Consider the following 15503-nt stretch of genomic DNA (forward strand, 5'->3'; position numbering starts at 1 on the left):
AACCTGTTTCATCTGCCATACTCTTTCGGCCGTTACCCCAAAGAGACTGTCCCAGTAAATGCCATCTGGGACTGGGCCTCTTTACAAAGGAAGTTGATGGAGGTGACATGGTCGGCCGTGCCTCGGAGAATGGGTGTTAGGTGTTGGCGCCGCAATGCGCACTTGACAGCATTGCCAACAAGCTTCTGGGACTGGTAGGGGTAGGTTCAGTGGTCGATGAGGTCGCCTTGTTCTCATCGCTGACGCAACGTTGCCGTCGGGACCGAGGACACGCGTTTGAGTTGCGAGCAAACCAAGACAGCCCTGCTGACGACCTGATTACCAGCTCCGGATCGGACCGCGGCTTCTCACCTCTGGACATGCCCGTGGCATCAACATCGACGAACCCCAGGAAATTCTGTCACCGGGGACGATGAAGCAATAAAACATAGGATGATAACTCACCATACGCTGAAGTGTTAGTTGTCTTGACGCTTCCTGAGACTCGGACCGGGAGCTCGGATCGTTCCCGCGGCCGCTGAGGCGTTGGTTGACTGCAACGTCGAGGCGTTGTGGTCCACCTCCACCATCCCTAGCCACATCTTGCTGCCGCGTTTTTAGATCTTGTGCTATGTGACACCTCATCTGTTCTCTAGCTTGTCACGAACCATGGGGCCGCCAGCCAGCCAGAGGTCGTGTTTCACACAGACCTAGCCACTTGCGCCTCACAACCGTTTCTGCTGCTGATGATGCTGCCACCACCGCCGCCGCTTCCGCTGTCGTCTTGCATGTCGGAAACAAGGTGGTGTGGTTGCGGGTCTTTTCCTGAGCTTTTAGATCGCCGTCGTCAATGCCGCCGAAGCCAACAAGGCGGAGGACGCGGTCATGGACGTGATGGAAATTTGGAAGACAAACTGCCCGTCCGAAGCGCTCGGATGAGAGCAGATCTGCCAATGGCGCTTAGGCCTAGCAACTTAAATCCTCCTTGAGATGTCGGATGAAGAGTGGTCGCCATGCTGCGATCTGCATCTCCTTCTTGTCCTTGACGTCTGTGATATCCAGACCTTCCCAGACTGCAGGACGCAGATTTTCACCGGAGCTGCGCACCTTCCAAGAGCTAACGGACACTGGACATGCTCTTTCCAAGCTCAAAGTCTTCCCTCAATGCTGTCGACCATGTCGGACAGGTGCGATGGAGGTTGACTGTGTAGTGGAGCCTGATATGCCAAGCTCCTTCCCGCCGTCGCTATCACCACGAAGGGCTTAGCGCCATCGCGGCCCCACTCGGGGAGAAGCAGGGGTCTTTGTTCGTGGTGGTCTGTTGTGCAGGGATTGCTGCTTGGGATGAGAAGGTGGGCCTCATCAGGCGGCGCCCCACCCAACCCGCAGGTCAGTCGGAAGGGGAACAACAGCAACGGAAGTCTCAAGGCAGAAACATCACGGAAGGAACCAAGCATGAGCAAAGGACTCGTTGTGTTGAATCTGCAAGAACGGATCGCCAGAAGTGGAGTCCCATACAAGAGCTCAGCAGCGCATTTCCGGAATGCCACCCACAAACAAACTTGTTCCAGTCCTTCTGCTCATCCTTCACGCTCTCATTTTCGCGAAGCCGGGGAAGATAATGAAAACAACCTGACCTCCTACATGACCCGCGCGCAGGCCGAGAATTAACCGTTTGAACCTCCTTGACGACAAAGCATCCGATAGCTTACCGTTACCCTGCCACCTGGACTTCCAAGGGTCATACATTCATCCAGTGCCTGGCCTGGCTTGTGTCCTGGCCATCATGGTTCATGTCCTGCAGTTTTCGTTACCTTAGCTGTGCTGTACCACCAGGGCTCCCAAGTTCTCGGGCCCTGACACGTTGCTTAAACAATAGAATATAGGCCCCGGAGTCGTATCATGAACAACATCCCCTCCAAGGACCTCGAGAGATACGGCAACGCCCGGGCCTGGGCTTTGACGTCCCGTCCTGACGTCAGTGGTCCGGCCTCGTTGACATGACTTGCCGCTATCAAGCTCACCGGTCGTCGCGCCATCCAAGCAGTTCGCCCTGTTCGGCAGCGCGGGTGTGGGAGAGCGATTGGTGGGAGCTACACAGGCGTAAACAACCAACACCACAGGCTCGACACGACGAAACCAGCAACGGCAGTGCGGCAGTCACGGTGCCATCATTTCGGTAGGCTAGCTTTGCCCAGTGCGCTAATATCCCGGCCCCCTTACTACTCGTCTTCCTTGGCAAAGCCCTTCTTTGTATATGCGCCGCCGTCGCTTGAGCGCCATCAAGTGTGCAGACCATCCGGGAGATGGCATCGCACACCCTTTCGGTCGAAGCTGACGCATGGAGAAAGGCAGGCGACATCGCTCACCGGCTTCAGTTAGGCACGAACAATGTGGAAGCCATCCAATCCAGCCGTTCAATGTCCATCCGAATTCTCAGATGGCCCGTCTGCCGTTTCCTCGTGGGCCCCATCGTCCAGTCAGTTGATCGGCTTTCCATCCCGTCGTTACTCCGTCACGCTGTTGCTTTTGCTGCCAGTCATCATTTTGATCATCACGCATCTCGAGCGGAGAGCAGCGTTGCTGCCCAACGAGTTCGTCTCTCAACTGCAACATTTGGCTCTGCCATCGATGACGGCGACATCTTCAAGGATGGGGTACCCTTGCTGTCGCCCGGTGCTTCTGCAGCTGAGTGTTGCTGATGCGCGCGACCTCCCTAATCAAGCCTGACAGGCAGCTGGTGACGCGCCGCCGGAAGGGGATAAGAAAGCCACAGGAGACCTTGGGACGGAGGTACCAACAGGTACATGGGATGAAGGACAGATACTGATCAGCCCTTATGCTTTGCAAGGCGACGTCGCAGTCAATAAGTAGGCAACGGCATCTGTCTGCCACGACACTGCCAGGTATTTATTTTGAGTTACCCAGGCTGGCCGTCGTAAGCGCTGGACAGGCACCAAGCTCATCGTTGTGTCAGCTGAGTATCGTCTGGCAAGATCGCAACAACATTAAGCATGGTCACTGAGATAACTACATTTCGTAGAGCTCCTACCTTGATCCACCCGGAGCCTTAATACCCTGCGCAGATTGTCTCTGGGTGGCCTGACTAACCATTACTTGGTCAATAACGCGGCTTGTGGGCAGAAAACAGAGTTCTTTTTACACTTGAATCCCCGACGCTCTTCGGTACAGCCCTGCCAATCAACGAGAACGCCGCAGCGGAAGGGTTACACCAGCTAATTGTCATGGGCCGTTCAGGGGCTCCGGGACCTCAGCAGCTAACCTCTCAAATCTTTGACTATCCTCAATGAAATCACCATCGCAAAGTTCATGGATCCCAGCACCATATCAAAGTTGTCTCAGAAGACATCAAAGACGGTCATCTCCCTCGGAATGAGCGGCGTCGAGTCATGCAAACACCAATTGCCTCCGCGTTCTCCTCCCTGCCATGGCCTCAGCATTTATCCAGCCATCTCTTCCACAACGTGTCATGGAAGGTGATACTTATGGCTGGGGACCGGCGCCCCGGGAACATCCAACTCCAAGGGGGGCTCGCTGCTTTGAGGGGAAGAAGGCTAACTTGGAAAGATAGGTACCGAGGGCTTTCCCGTGAAGAAAGGTCCTACAGGGGCTCGCGTCACCGAACCGGTGGCGATGAGGTCAAATCCAGGTTCTTGTTCAACCCGGCTTTCCAAATCGGTTTGCTGACAAGCCGTGTTCGAGATGTCGCCGACCCCTTTCGCGGTCGAACTCCTGCCAGCAGCCGTTTTGCCTGCCTACCCCCGGTGCGCGCGTGTGCGAGAGTGTATCGTATGTGTCTTTCGCGTGTTACAGAGTACATGGACCCGTTATCCGCCATCCACACCGCGGAGAGCCATCCACGACACCCTCTCTCAACGCGCGTTTCGTGTATCACGTACTGTCTGTACAAGCTACTACAATGGTTCTGGCTGCTTCTCGCATTTGCGAACGAACTCCCCTTCCTTGCCGCATCCGAACTCATGTTAATCGAGAGCATCAAGAAGCCTACCGACCTACCGATGTACCAGGACATTCCTGGATGCGGCGAATTGCTGAGGAAGAACTGTTGGCACTCCTCTCATTCACTCCTCGCATCCGCCTGACCGGAGTAGGTCGGAAAGACGAAATATCCACGAAACAAACACGCCTACCCTGCATACGTGGACTCCCTCCCTCGGTCCATTTCAATAAACATTCTCATTCCAATACGCCTACTCCAAGATACTGCAAAGAGGAGGGTGATGCGCGTCGGGAAGTGGATATGCAGATGCTATATGTCGGAAGCGGACGGATCGTGATGAGTGGTTGAGATTGAATTGGCCAGCGGGTTTGCCCGGCGTTTCTACCTGCCTAGGGTTCGGATGAGGCGCATATGAGACCTGGTCCCGCATCGTCTCTTGGTATTCCTGCTGCTGTTGCTGCTGTTGCTAGTGGGAGGCGATGAAAGTGGCGAGAAAACGGTCTCTTAGGTCGGTAGGCCGACGCTCACGCTCACACACACGGGCACACTCTTGGCGATGAGCTGACCGGCTCCGCCGCATCACGATCCTGTGGTATCACGAAGATGCTGAGAAACAGGGGGGTGGGGGAGGGAAGAGGATTCTTGATGCCTCCTGTGCGTGTTCAGTGGATGAGAGTGCTTCCTTCGGTTGGGTCGTGGATTTCCAACACAAAACGAGGTGACGCGTTCGATGTATGTGGGAGGGAGCATACTCCAAGGATACTCCCGGGAATTGAAGTCGGCTAGCCTATGTGAGTGAACTACCTGTTAATATAGACCAGGAAAACAACGAGAAACACGAGCAGTACAGGCGGACAGCACGCAAGCATCATCTCATTGCCAGCGGCCGTGGAAGAAAGTGGTTAAGCTTCACTTTCACCTTGCTGTTATCGTTTCTTACAATGCCACTTTTTGATCGTTCTTGTTGCTGCTGCTGCTGCTGCTGCTGCTGCTCCTGCAATGCCGCGTGGCAGGTGTCAGACAAGATGTTGCATCACACTGCCTTCCCCGTGTCTTGCTTTTGTTTCTCGCCTCTCCGGCTGCTATTTGACCAGCCTGTGTATGTGCGGTACGCAAGTGCTCACGGGACTGTTTACTTGTTAGATCCTCAAGAGTGCCTACGAAGAGGGAATCAGGGGCCATGGGGGTATGAGATGGGAGTGGAAAAGGGGGAGCGAGATACTTGATGTTTGGTAAACATGACTTCCTGGCCTATCTATCTATGTACCTTGACTTAGCTACCTGGCTCAGCCATAATTCCATTTTGTCAACCCTTCTCCAGGCCAGCCGGAGAGTGCCGGGAGGACTGAGCCTAACGGAACAGGACTGAGCCATTGCCTTCGGAAAGGGCCGATACCTGAATGATTTCGCATTTCTGCTCAACCAGGGAGGAAGCGCGCTGGGGACCTATGGATGCTTCGGCACCGAGAGACGCAGATGATGGAGGGTAGAAAAACAGGGCGCGTCGGACAGGGACGTCAGGATCCAATTTGCGAACAGGTCAGGTTTGACTACCTAGGTAGGTTCTCACACCCTCAAAACCACCCTTCGCTGGTTGGGCACTCAATCATCCATCGGCTCTTGCCAACTCGGTCCAAGTTCGTTGGATCTCCTGGGCCCCCCGGAGGCCGGGCGGCAAACCTTCACCGAGACAGGACAGTATCAGGGTTGGGTACACAACGCCCGTGGTTACGCTTGCTATTTGGCTCTCCATACCCTCTCTTGCCTGACCGGTCTGTGGCGGAGGGGGGTCCAATCGAATTCGGCCCATGACACACAACCGCCCTCCTGATCTGAGGAGTGTTCGATCGGGCTGGCTGGTTGACCGTTTTCTCTTCACTCACGCATGCATCCTGCACATCATAGCCCTCATGCGGTGCTTCTCGGTGATGACTTCTAGATTCGGACGGGGGTGGGTAAGATGAGACATGGGCCAGGACAAAGAAGGCTGCCGGAATGCTGATTGTGGGTGGCCTGAGGCAGGTGGAGGTAGGACCGGTCGGCTACGGGGCTGGGGGGATTCCGCCGAGAGATGTGTTCTGAGGGGCTTCTCTCGGGCTTCTTTCCATCGTTGTGTTCTTCTTGGCCAAGGTCATTATCCCTTATTCTTCCATACCTGACTTCAGGTAGGTGTTGTAGGGACTGTAATTACCGGAGGGGTCCTGGACGCGGCCAGTTCGGTGACATGGCGGATGGCTTGTTTGTGTCTGTCTCACGGCAGTCGTTCGGCGGGTTGGCGGGTTGACGCTGGGGACGGTTGCACCTTGTGTTGTGATTGTCAAAGAGTTGTCATGGCTCTCGTCTCACACGGATCAATCTTTTTTGACAACATGACACCCGTCGGCTGTGGCAGGCAGGTGTTGAGGCGAGGTGAGGTTCGGTGAAGCTTGGTGAATCTCCGGAGAAGGAAGTGCCTGGTTGCAGTTGGACCGTTGGAACCTGCTTGACGGCAAGTACCTCTGCTCCGTAGAGACGGAGACGGAGCCGCCCGGACTTGGGGACGGAGAGGTGGGTCCCCGTAACGGGTGGAGACCTCGGAACGCACGGGCCCGACCCGGGATGTCATCGGGACCCACTTGACCAGGCAACCAACGGGCCCGAATGATTTGATGGTCCGGCATCTCTTCGGTCCCGTCGTCTCAACTTTTGTTTGCAAAAAGCAGGATACAGGAGGTACCTCAGACATCGAAAGAGGGTATTTCACCGAAAAGCCTCCTCCAAACCCCAGGGCACTACGAACCTGGAAGTACGTAATGCCGAAAAAGAAGCATCTCCACAGATACTCCAAGCCGCAGTCCACCTCCCCGGCGTTGCGCAGCAGCTCGGCTGCTCGCAGAAACGACAGCAATCATGGTGTGTAATCCTTGTGTTCCGAAGCACCGATTTGCCCCGTCTGTTGTTTGTTTTGTTTTGTTTCGCTTTGTTTTGTTTCCTCTCTCTCCCCTGCAATCTCTTGCAATCTCGGACACGACACGCCACGACGTGGACGCCTGCGTCCAAAAGTCCCTTTTTTGGTGTCCAGTGCTGACAACCACGTAGATGACGCGTCTCCCGGTCGCACCGTTAACGAGCTGCTTGCCCAGCTCCGCCGCACCGGTCTGAGTGGCTCCTCGCAACCCCCACTCGATGCTGCTGTTCGTCCGACGGTGCCTCCCGAGCTCCGCCAGATCCTGGGCGTCCCGGAGACCCCTCCACCCCGGCCCCGCCGTCCTCTCCGTCCGGGTCCCGGAGGTCCAAGGCTTCCGGCCGGTCCGGCCCCACCCCGGAGCTGGCTGTCTGCTGCGGAGCGGGCAGACCACGCTCTCCAAACCTCGGCAGTCCTATCCCGCCCTGCGGTTGTCGACCGCAACTCCTACCGACCCCTACCAGGCCTGAACCTCCCCTCCCGGCGCACCCTGCTGGACATGGTGTTGCGCCGCTTCGTTGCTGACTGGGAGTGGCAACGGGCCTACTGCCACTACCACCTGTACGAACTCCCCACTCACCTCCGCGTTGCCTTAGTCGCCTACCTCGCCGCCCACCATCCAGACGGCGTCTCAATACGCGACCTGCGCGCCATCCTCCTCCCGCCGCCCGACGTGCCCGACTATCTCGAAGACCCGGACCTCGCGCCGGCCGTCGTCAACGGCACCTTCACCCACCTCGACCTATCCGGCTCGCTCGGGCGTTCCATCCGACTACGCGAGCTGACGGATTTCCTCTTTCCTCCCCAACCCAAGGCCGAAGAAGCCGAGTTGGTCCAAGACTCCTGGGACGCCGCCGACCCGATCCCCCCCGACCCTCTCAAACCCCCCGCAGTCCTACCCAATCTAACCCACCTCTCTCTCGCCCTCGACCCTGCAGCGGTGGCGGCGGCAGCCGCAGGCTCCGTCCCTTCGGTCTTCCCCGGAATCTCCTGGCGCCACCTTCTCTCCCTCGCGTCCCACCTCCCGGCTCTAACCCACCTCAGCCTGGCCTACTGGCCCGAACCCAGCCTCACCCCACGCGCCACGTTCCGCGCGGCGTCGGTCGCGTCGCCCGTCACAGGCCGCGCCGTTGCCTACGGCGGTACGGGCCCTTACAGCCGCTCGCTCGACGCCGACTGGGCCGAGCCGGTGCTTGTGCTGCGCAAGCTGAGCAGGAGCCTGTACGGGCTCGAGTGGTTGGACCTGACGGGATGCGGGGCCTGGTTTCCGGCGTTGTGGGAGGGGGCGCCGTTGGTGGCTGATGAAGAAGAAGATGGGGAAGAAAGGGGAGAGTCGAATACTCCTGCTGCTACTGCTGCTGCCACTACCACTGCTACTTCGGTGGCAGTCGATTGGGTCGGCGGCTGGGGCAAGGTGAACACGTTGGTCATGTTCCCTGGGTATCGGCTGCCCGAAGATGCCAGGGAGGCGGAACGGGCGAGGTACTGGGAGATTGTCGACCAGGCGAGGCGGGTGGAGAGGCATGTTCGTGCGTGCAGGGCTGGCGGGAAAGGCAGGTTTCTGACGGTGGAGACTTGCCAAAGGGAAGAAGGGGTTTTGTGATATACGTACCTTAGGGAGCTCAGATGTCATGTTGGGACGGAGCAATATGAGAAACACAAACCAGAACCTATGACAGAGGAATATGTACATACATCTTGTATCATGTCCATTGTTAATAGACCGAAGTTTATCGGCTCAGGCAGGCACATGTGTCCAAGCCTCCCATGCATTCTCACCATTCCTAAGCTCAACAGACCCCTCCCTAGCTTCACGGCGGGGTTGAAAAGATAACATCAACTCAGCTTCATTCTAAAACGACCTGTCAAAAATCTGCCCTCCCACCACTTATCATCTTATCCCTAAAACCGAACTACCTAACATAACCACCTCCCGCTCCCTACCTACCTCCACCTCATAGGAAACCTGGCGCCTACCATGAGATCCACCACCCCAACACCTCTCCCTCTCTCTCTACCTAACGAACCTCTCGAACCCTTAAAAAGGAGCGTCATCTCATTAACAAAATCATCATCCTAATCATCACGAAAAGTCTAACCCCGTCCCTTTTGTTTTGGCTTTTAACTCCCCAGATACGCCCGAATAGCGCCCTGCAGACGCCCGGCGCCCTCTCCGACAAGCTGCGTCAGGGTATCCAGATCGTCGGCGGCCGTGATGCCGAAGCGGCGCACGAAATCCTTGGCGGCGCTCTCGAGGTCGCCGTAGTCCATGTAATCGCCGACGCCGCCGCGGGATCCCGGACGGCCGTGCTCGTCCGACTCGGGCCGGCCAAAGTAGGCGTTGCTCGAGATGGCCGAGGCGCCCTCGAACCCGGCGAGGCGCGACTTGGCCTCAGCCTGGGCGTTGGCGTCGAACATACCCTTGCCGAAGAACTCGTCGGATGAGATGGCTTTTTGGTTGCCGAACTTTTGGCGGGCGTAGGTCTCCGTGTCGTCTGAATGCGTGCGTTAGCCAGGTTCGTCTGAGTAGTAGAACCAAAAAAGAAAAAAAAGAGTAGACTTACCCTCGACAGGGGCCTTGATAGGCCCAACGGAGCCGAAACCGCCGGGGTTCTTGCCCGTCGCGGCTGCCGGCTTGCCCACTTGACCGAACCCGAGGCGGGCGATGCCCATTCCGAGACGCTCCATCTCGGCGGCCGACTTTTGCGGAGCGGGGCGGCTGGTCGCGCCGAAGCTGCGCGCGGCAGGGCTGACTGGAGTGGGCGAGATGATGGCGGCGCCGCCCGACTTGGAGCCCGACTTGTCGGCGGCGGCCGCGGCAGGCGTTTCCTCCTCGGCATCCGGGTCGTAGCCCAGCTTCTCGATGCGCTCAGCCTCCTCCTTGGCCTTCTTTTCCGCCTCCTCAAAGTCGATCACGGGCGCGTCGGCACCCAGCTTCTTGGCACCGAGCTTGGTGGTTGCCTTCTTGGCGCCCAAGATGTTGGCCTTGCGAGGGCCGGTAGTGGAGGAGCGGAGGGCGGCAGAATGTGTGATTCGGCTGGCAGCGGGCTTCGCTTCGGTCTTTGTCTCGCCGTCGGCGGACTTAGCGAGAGGCGAGGAGGCACGCGCGGGTTCCTTCTCGCCGGCCTTCAGGAAGGGCGACGGAGTGCGGCCGACGACGGGCGGGGTGGCGGTGCGCGAAACCGGCGGAGTGGGCTTCTTGACGGCCGGACGGCTCCATGCGGAGAAGAAGTCGTCCTCCTCGTTAGCGGGAGTGCTCGAGTCCTCGGCGCCCTCGCCGGCATCGTTGATGACCACCTCCTCGGGGTACCTAGGCAGGCATATGTCAGCTGGTGGTTTCCTCCCATGCGTCGCCTCGAGCAGCTTACTCCTTAGCATCCCGCGCGGCCCTCTTCTTCAGCTCCTCCTTGTACTTGGTGGCGACAGCCGACGTGTACTTGGTCTTGGGGTCCTTGCTGTTGAGGGCAGCTGAACCGCCGTTGGCCTGGAAGAACTTGGTAGCGGATTCGTTGCCGCCAACCTTCATGAGACGAAGCTGGTCCCATTGCCATTCTGCCGGAGTCAGTTTTGGCTCTCATAACTCGGACTCGGACCTCGACTCAGACTCAGGGGTAAGACGTACGGTCCAGGTTCGTGGAGCGGACAAAGGAGATGTGCACGCCGAGGTTGCGGTGGTTAGCCGAGCAGTCGAGGCAGAGGTAAATGCCGAAGGGGACGGAGGTCCATGTCGGGTTCTTTTGGCCGCAGTCGAAGCAGACCTAGGAGGATCTCTAGTCAGCGTGGGAAACGGTCCAGAACAAAGAGAGGAGAGAAGAGGTAGCGGACACTTACCTTGTTGGCCGGCTTCGCCTTGAGCTTCTCGAATATCTTGAGCGACTCCTGCTTGGACGCGAGGCCGCTCATCTTGACAACTGCGAGGGGTTCGTGGCTTAGTTTAGGCCTAACGTTATGAGGGGGATCGACCACGAGGCTGGAGGTGTCGGAGTTGTCGGTGATGGTCTGGCGTTCCAAGGTTGTGTTGTTCACTTTCGAGTCTGCCGTTTCAGGAGACGGGGAGTGGGCCGTGGCATCAATGGCCGCGCTAAACCCGATAAGGAATGGGATTGAGCTGCCCCACGCAATCTGGGCTGCAGGGATCCATCCATTGACGTCCGTCCGGCCAATTTCACGTGGGGTCTTGTTGAATTCCAACAACATCCAAGTCCAAAAGTCAACTCACCACTCGGCCGGCTTACCACAAGCCGCCAGCAATGGGAACCGCCAGACCGCCATGAGTTCACGAGTCACGGTTACGGGCCTGCGACTGCGGTTGCGGCTTCGTCCGCACCACGCAGCAATGCGCCTCTGCCAATCGGCACCCGTTTCCAGTCTGTCATCAACTTCAACGGCTTCCGTGAAGCCAACCTCACAGCTGCTCAAACCTCTCGTGCAACCACAACACCGTCACAGATATGCCACCGCTCCTCAAGACTCTCGCCACCGCCGATCAGTGACCCCATTCAACGACGACGGCCGCGTGCCGTGGTCCGAGCTATCCTTTCCTGAAAAAACGGCCCGCGCAGCCCAGCAGACGTTCAACCTGGGCTTGGTGCTGGTAGGCGTGGTGCTGACTGTACGTTCGTTTGAACCCCGTCTCGCGCCATCCATCTCTGCCAATTCCTCCCCCGAGTTGTGGTGGTGGCGGTGGTGGTGGCGGTGACACCATGCTGATTACGATTATTTGACACTCCTTTTCTCAGGGCGGCGTCGGTTACTTTCTCTTCACGGACGTCTTCTCCCCCGACAGCAAGACTGTGCATTTCAACCGCGCCGTGGACCGGATCCGCGCGGACCCTAGGTGCATAGAGCTGCTGGGCGACCCGAAAAAGATGGTCGCCTTTGGCGAGGAGACATATAACAAGTGGCGCCGGGCGCGCCCTATTGCGTATGTTCCTTCATTCCCCTGTCAAAACTTAACCCGTTCACGTTTTACTGATCGGGAGCCAGATCATCGAATACAACTGATGCCCAGGGTAATGACCATCTCATGATTCAATTCAATGTGAGGAGTCTCCCAATATGCCCACCAGCTCTCCTTGCCAGTTACTCATTGCACCTCCTGGCTTCAGATTCAAGGACCCAAGAACACTGGCCGGGTGAACATGCACCTTATCAAGCGGCCTGGTCAGCATGAGCACGAGTACAAGTACTTCTTTATCGACGTCAGGGGCCATCCCCGTATCTACCTCGAAGATGCGGACGCAGCGGCGCGCGCAAAGGCGGCGGCCGGCCGCAAGGAGTTCCGTTTGTTTGGCGTGAAGTGGAATTGATCATAATGTATAAAAAATAAACAAAAGGTCGCAGTTTTTAGGAATGGGCTCTGGTTCAGATCACCTCTCGGATGGCGATTGGCGTTTTATTGCACTATGGAAAAGGGGGGGAAGAGAAAAGAAAAGAAAAAGTGAGCAAAAAGCTCACCGCCCAGCCCTACGCCCGCGCCGGTCGAGTAGAGGTGGTACGGTTACGAAAAACCCCGGTGGCTTTTTGCACCGACACGACTGGGGTTCGAACCCAGGACGTTTTCGATTTACGACGTGGGCGTGCCTGGTGAATCTAGGTGCCTCCGCTCAATACCGCTCGGCTAACTCGGTGTTGAACCATTGAGGGGAGGCGATTGGTAGGGCCACCGTCCGAGGGCCTTATGTACTGGTATCTGCCGGAAGGCATGTTGTTCTATGACCATGCCGGTGGTGCCTTGGGGGACATAGCGAGCCTGAGGTACACAAATATATTGGTACTCATGACCATTACCGTGAGCCTCGCAGGGTGGCGTTGAACGTCTTGATGGTGCCAGCCAGCCGCACTGGTAGTCAAGAGGATTTGAGATTTACCATTGCCATAAACACTAGGAAAGTAAGCCACATCCATCCTCCACCATCACTGCCCGAGACAACTTTTCCAGCCGAACCTGCCAGCGCCGTCTTGGATAACGGCGGGTATTAAGGGCATAAGAACTATTACTAGTATACTAATGATACACGCAACACCCCGGCTTCAAAGCTCGCTCCAAAACTCAGGCAAACAACAACACACAACCCCTTCAATATTAATGCCCCTCTTCCCCCTCCATCTTGGCAATCCACTTGTTCATCTGAGCGAACTTGTCCTCAAAGGATTTCTGTAGCTTCTCGCAGGCGGCCCACATGGGATCCGACTCGCGCCAGTACGTGTAGCAGTTGGTAAATATTTGGTTCATGTCAGCCAGGAACTCGGTCTCGTCGGCGTATTCGTGCCGGTCCATCTTGGCCTTCATCGTGCTCAAATCCATCGGCTTCTTGATGACGTCGAAGTAGTCAGGGACACCGTCGCGCTCCGGGTCGACAGGGTCACGGAAGGGGCCAACCACACGGGTCCAAAATCCTGGGAAAGTCAGTCAGTGTTCCAATTACGAATCTCTGTGTAGCAACAGCGAAGTAGCTTACCTGGTCCCGAAAGCATCCTCGTCAGCAGGTCGGCGCAAAAGTTGAGCTTCTGGTTCGCCGAGAACTGTTGTCCGCTGACGGCGGCGCTGGACCGGCGCTTGGACCCTGGCTTCGGGCCCGGCTTGGCCCCCGTTCCCGGGCCCCGCTTCCGGCCAGTGGTGACCAAAGCGTTGTTGCCATTTGTTGTTGTTGCCGCGTCGGAACCCCGACGCCTCTTGGCCGGACGACCTGCATCGGCGTCGTTAGTGCCGTCCGGCTCGCTGGCCGCCGAACGACGTGCCGCAGCTGACGCAGCTGATGCGATCGCCACTGCTGCGGCAGCCGTCTCTTCCATACTCTGTTGCTGCGGTTGCGGCGGCGGCGGGGGGGGTGCGGGGCTCTCCTCGAGCGAGCTCATGGCCACGACCAGCTCGCTGAGAACCTCTTGAGGCAAGGAACGAGCAAACTCGGCGCGCGAGTCGCTCGATCGCATGTACTCTGCCGCCCACGACAGAAGCAGCTTGCGAATGGAGGAACCCTCTGGGGTCTCATTCCAGACGCGCACCAGCAACGGTGTTGCAGGAATCGTGTGGGTGATACGACGGTACTCAATCATGCATTCGAGTGCGGCGTCACAGAGTCCATCAATGCCCAGCGAATAACCCAACGTCCAGAGGCCGATGAGCACCTCATAATTGGGGACTTCATGGCCGTTGGGCACCACAGCGCCCGTGTAAAGGAAGTGCTGGGCATGGGCGAACACATCAACTGGGGTGTCAGGCAGGGGGACCACGTTCTCGAGGCTTGGAGGCCTTTCCGCAAAGTACTTTTGGAAATAAGCTGACTTGGAACAGAGGAAGTCTTTTTGGATGCCGAATGGTGTTTCCTCGGGGCCAACCAGCAGAATCACAAAAATTGGATGAGGTTGCCTGTGACTTGTAAGTTACGTCTGCCTTTGGTATCAGGGGGGTGGCTGACTTACAGCCAGGAGAAGGGCTGGGGTGGCTCCGCAGGGATGCTTGGTTTGACAGTGTTGGCAGTGCCCTCGGCGGGGGCTTCGGTGGTATTTTCGTCAGTGTCGGCGGTTTTTGAGACTGTATCGTTGACGGCGTCGGTGGTGTTTTCGGAAACAGAATCATTCGCAGTGTTGGTGGTAGGCTCAGTAGCTGGGCCAGCGCCATCTGGTTGAGGCGGTGTGTCGGGCATGTTGCTGGAACTCTGTTAGAGCGGTCTGACAGATGAGGGATGAAAGACAACATGGTGATAAGTGAGCTTTTTCATCTGCCCATGACGACGAGAACTCAGAATGAAGTGGCCAGCATGAAGAGGGAACATACGGCTTCCAATTGATGGCCGAGTTGATGAAACGGATGATTAGGATAGGACTGCGTCCTCAATGACGGTGACGTTGGACTAGTGAGTTTGAGCTCATCTGTCTGAATGGCAGGTGATGCCAATTCTCACCAAGAGGTGAGATTGAAGCCGATATCAAGATACAATCAATTGCCCGGTATGAGGGAGATATAACCCAGAAGTTACTCCGGTAAGACGGCCGACGAGGCATGCGCGTGGTGATGGCGCGTCATGAGTTGAGTGAATGAAGGAGAAAGAAGATCAGAAAGATTCCAGTTCCAAGTTGTTGTCGGCTGAGATTGGCGAATGAGGAGTGGAATGCTGTTGAGCCATGCCCCACCCCGCTCAACACAACACACCACCCAGAGCACAGTGCGCACTGTGCCCAGGGACGCACTCCGGGCCCTTCCGTTGCCATGACCGCCTCATCCAACATCTTCATTGTCCATCACCATCATCAGATTGGGTTGAAGTGGACATTCATTCAGAGGGAAAGAAATAGAGAAACAAAAGACAAATAAATATGTGGAGGTATTTTTCCACTGGCCCCATCAAAACAGCCTTACGCCCTACACTATTCCTCTCCCGACCACCACTTCGTCAAAGATGACGACGCTCTCAGGGCTGTGAGCCAATCATGGCCCCTGATGAGCCCCTATCCACCATGAGCATACGTATGACACAGGGCGCACCCACGACTTCTCATGCGTGATGTCGACAAGCGGCCTCTTTAGACAGGTTCTTTGAAGAGTGATAAGAGAGCAGTCATGTCGCCCAGAAAGAGCTCACCAACTTGTCTGCTTCG

At 57.0% G+C, this 15503-nt stretch overlaps 5 protein-coding genes across 5 annotated transcripts; 2 read left to right on the forward strand and 3 right to left on the reverse strand.

The window, feature by feature from the left end:
* Positions 1-6312: 6312 nt before the first annotated feature.
* VTJ04DRAFT_5506 (uncharacterized protein) lies at positions 6313-6621 on the reverse strand (the record flags this gene model as incomplete). The annotated part of the gene is made up of 1 exon (XM_069363629.1): positions 6313-6621. The coding sequence occupies one exon, from the start codon at positions 6619-6621 to the stop codon at positions 6313-6315; it is 309 nt and encodes a 102-aa protein (XP_069220456.1).
* A 132-nt stretch (positions 6622-6753) lies between these two features.
* VTJ04DRAFT_5507 (uncharacterized protein) lies at positions 6754-8508 on the forward strand (the record flags this gene model as incomplete). Its single annotated transcript, XM_069363630.1, has 2 exons — positions 6754-6853; positions 7040-8508. The coding sequence occupies 2 exons, from the start codon at positions 6754-6756 to the stop codon at positions 8506-8508; spliced, it is 1569 nt and encodes a 522-aa protein (XP_069220457.1).
* Positions 8509-9026: 518 nt separating this feature from the next.
* Positions 9027-11102, reverse strand: VTJ04DRAFT_5508 (uncharacterized protein; the record flags this gene model as incomplete). The annotated part of the gene is made up of 5 exons (XM_069363631.1): positions 9027-9400; positions 9470-10215; positions 10274-10457; positions 10528-10663; positions 10737-11102. 5 exons carry the CDS (start codon positions 11100-11102, stop codon positions 9027-9029), a joined length of 1806 nt encoding a protein of 601 aa, XP_069220458.1.
* A 73-nt stretch (positions 11103-11175) lies between these two features.
* VTJ04DRAFT_5509 (uncharacterized protein) lies at positions 11176-12214 on the forward strand (the record flags this gene model as incomplete). The annotated part of the gene is made up of 4 exons (XM_069363632.1): positions 11176-11517; positions 11645-11829; positions 11892-11946; positions 12014-12214. The coding sequence occupies 4 exons, from the start codon at positions 11176-11178 to the stop codon at positions 12212-12214; spliced, it is 783 nt and encodes a 260-aa protein (XP_069220459.1).
* A 776-nt stretch (positions 12215-12990) lies between these two features.
* VTJ04DRAFT_5510 (uncharacterized protein) lies at positions 12991-14551 on the reverse strand (the record flags this gene model as incomplete). The annotated part of the gene is made up of 3 exons (XM_069363634.1): positions 12991-13304; positions 13367-14274; positions 14328-14551. The coding sequence occupies 3 exons, from the start codon at positions 14549-14551 to the stop codon at positions 12991-12993; spliced, it is 1446 nt and encodes a 481-aa protein (XP_069220460.1).
* Positions 14552-15503: the final 952 nt, after the last annotated feature.

Source organism: Mycothermus thermophilus, assembly GCF_041956435.1.
Source record: "Mycothermus thermophilus strain CBS 625.91 unplaced genomic scaffold VTJ04scaffold_3, whole genome shotgun sequence".
NCBI classification, from domain to species: domain Eukaryota; kingdom Fungi; phylum Ascomycota; class Sordariomycetes; order Sordariales; family Chaetomiaceae; genus Mycothermus; species Mycothermus thermophilus.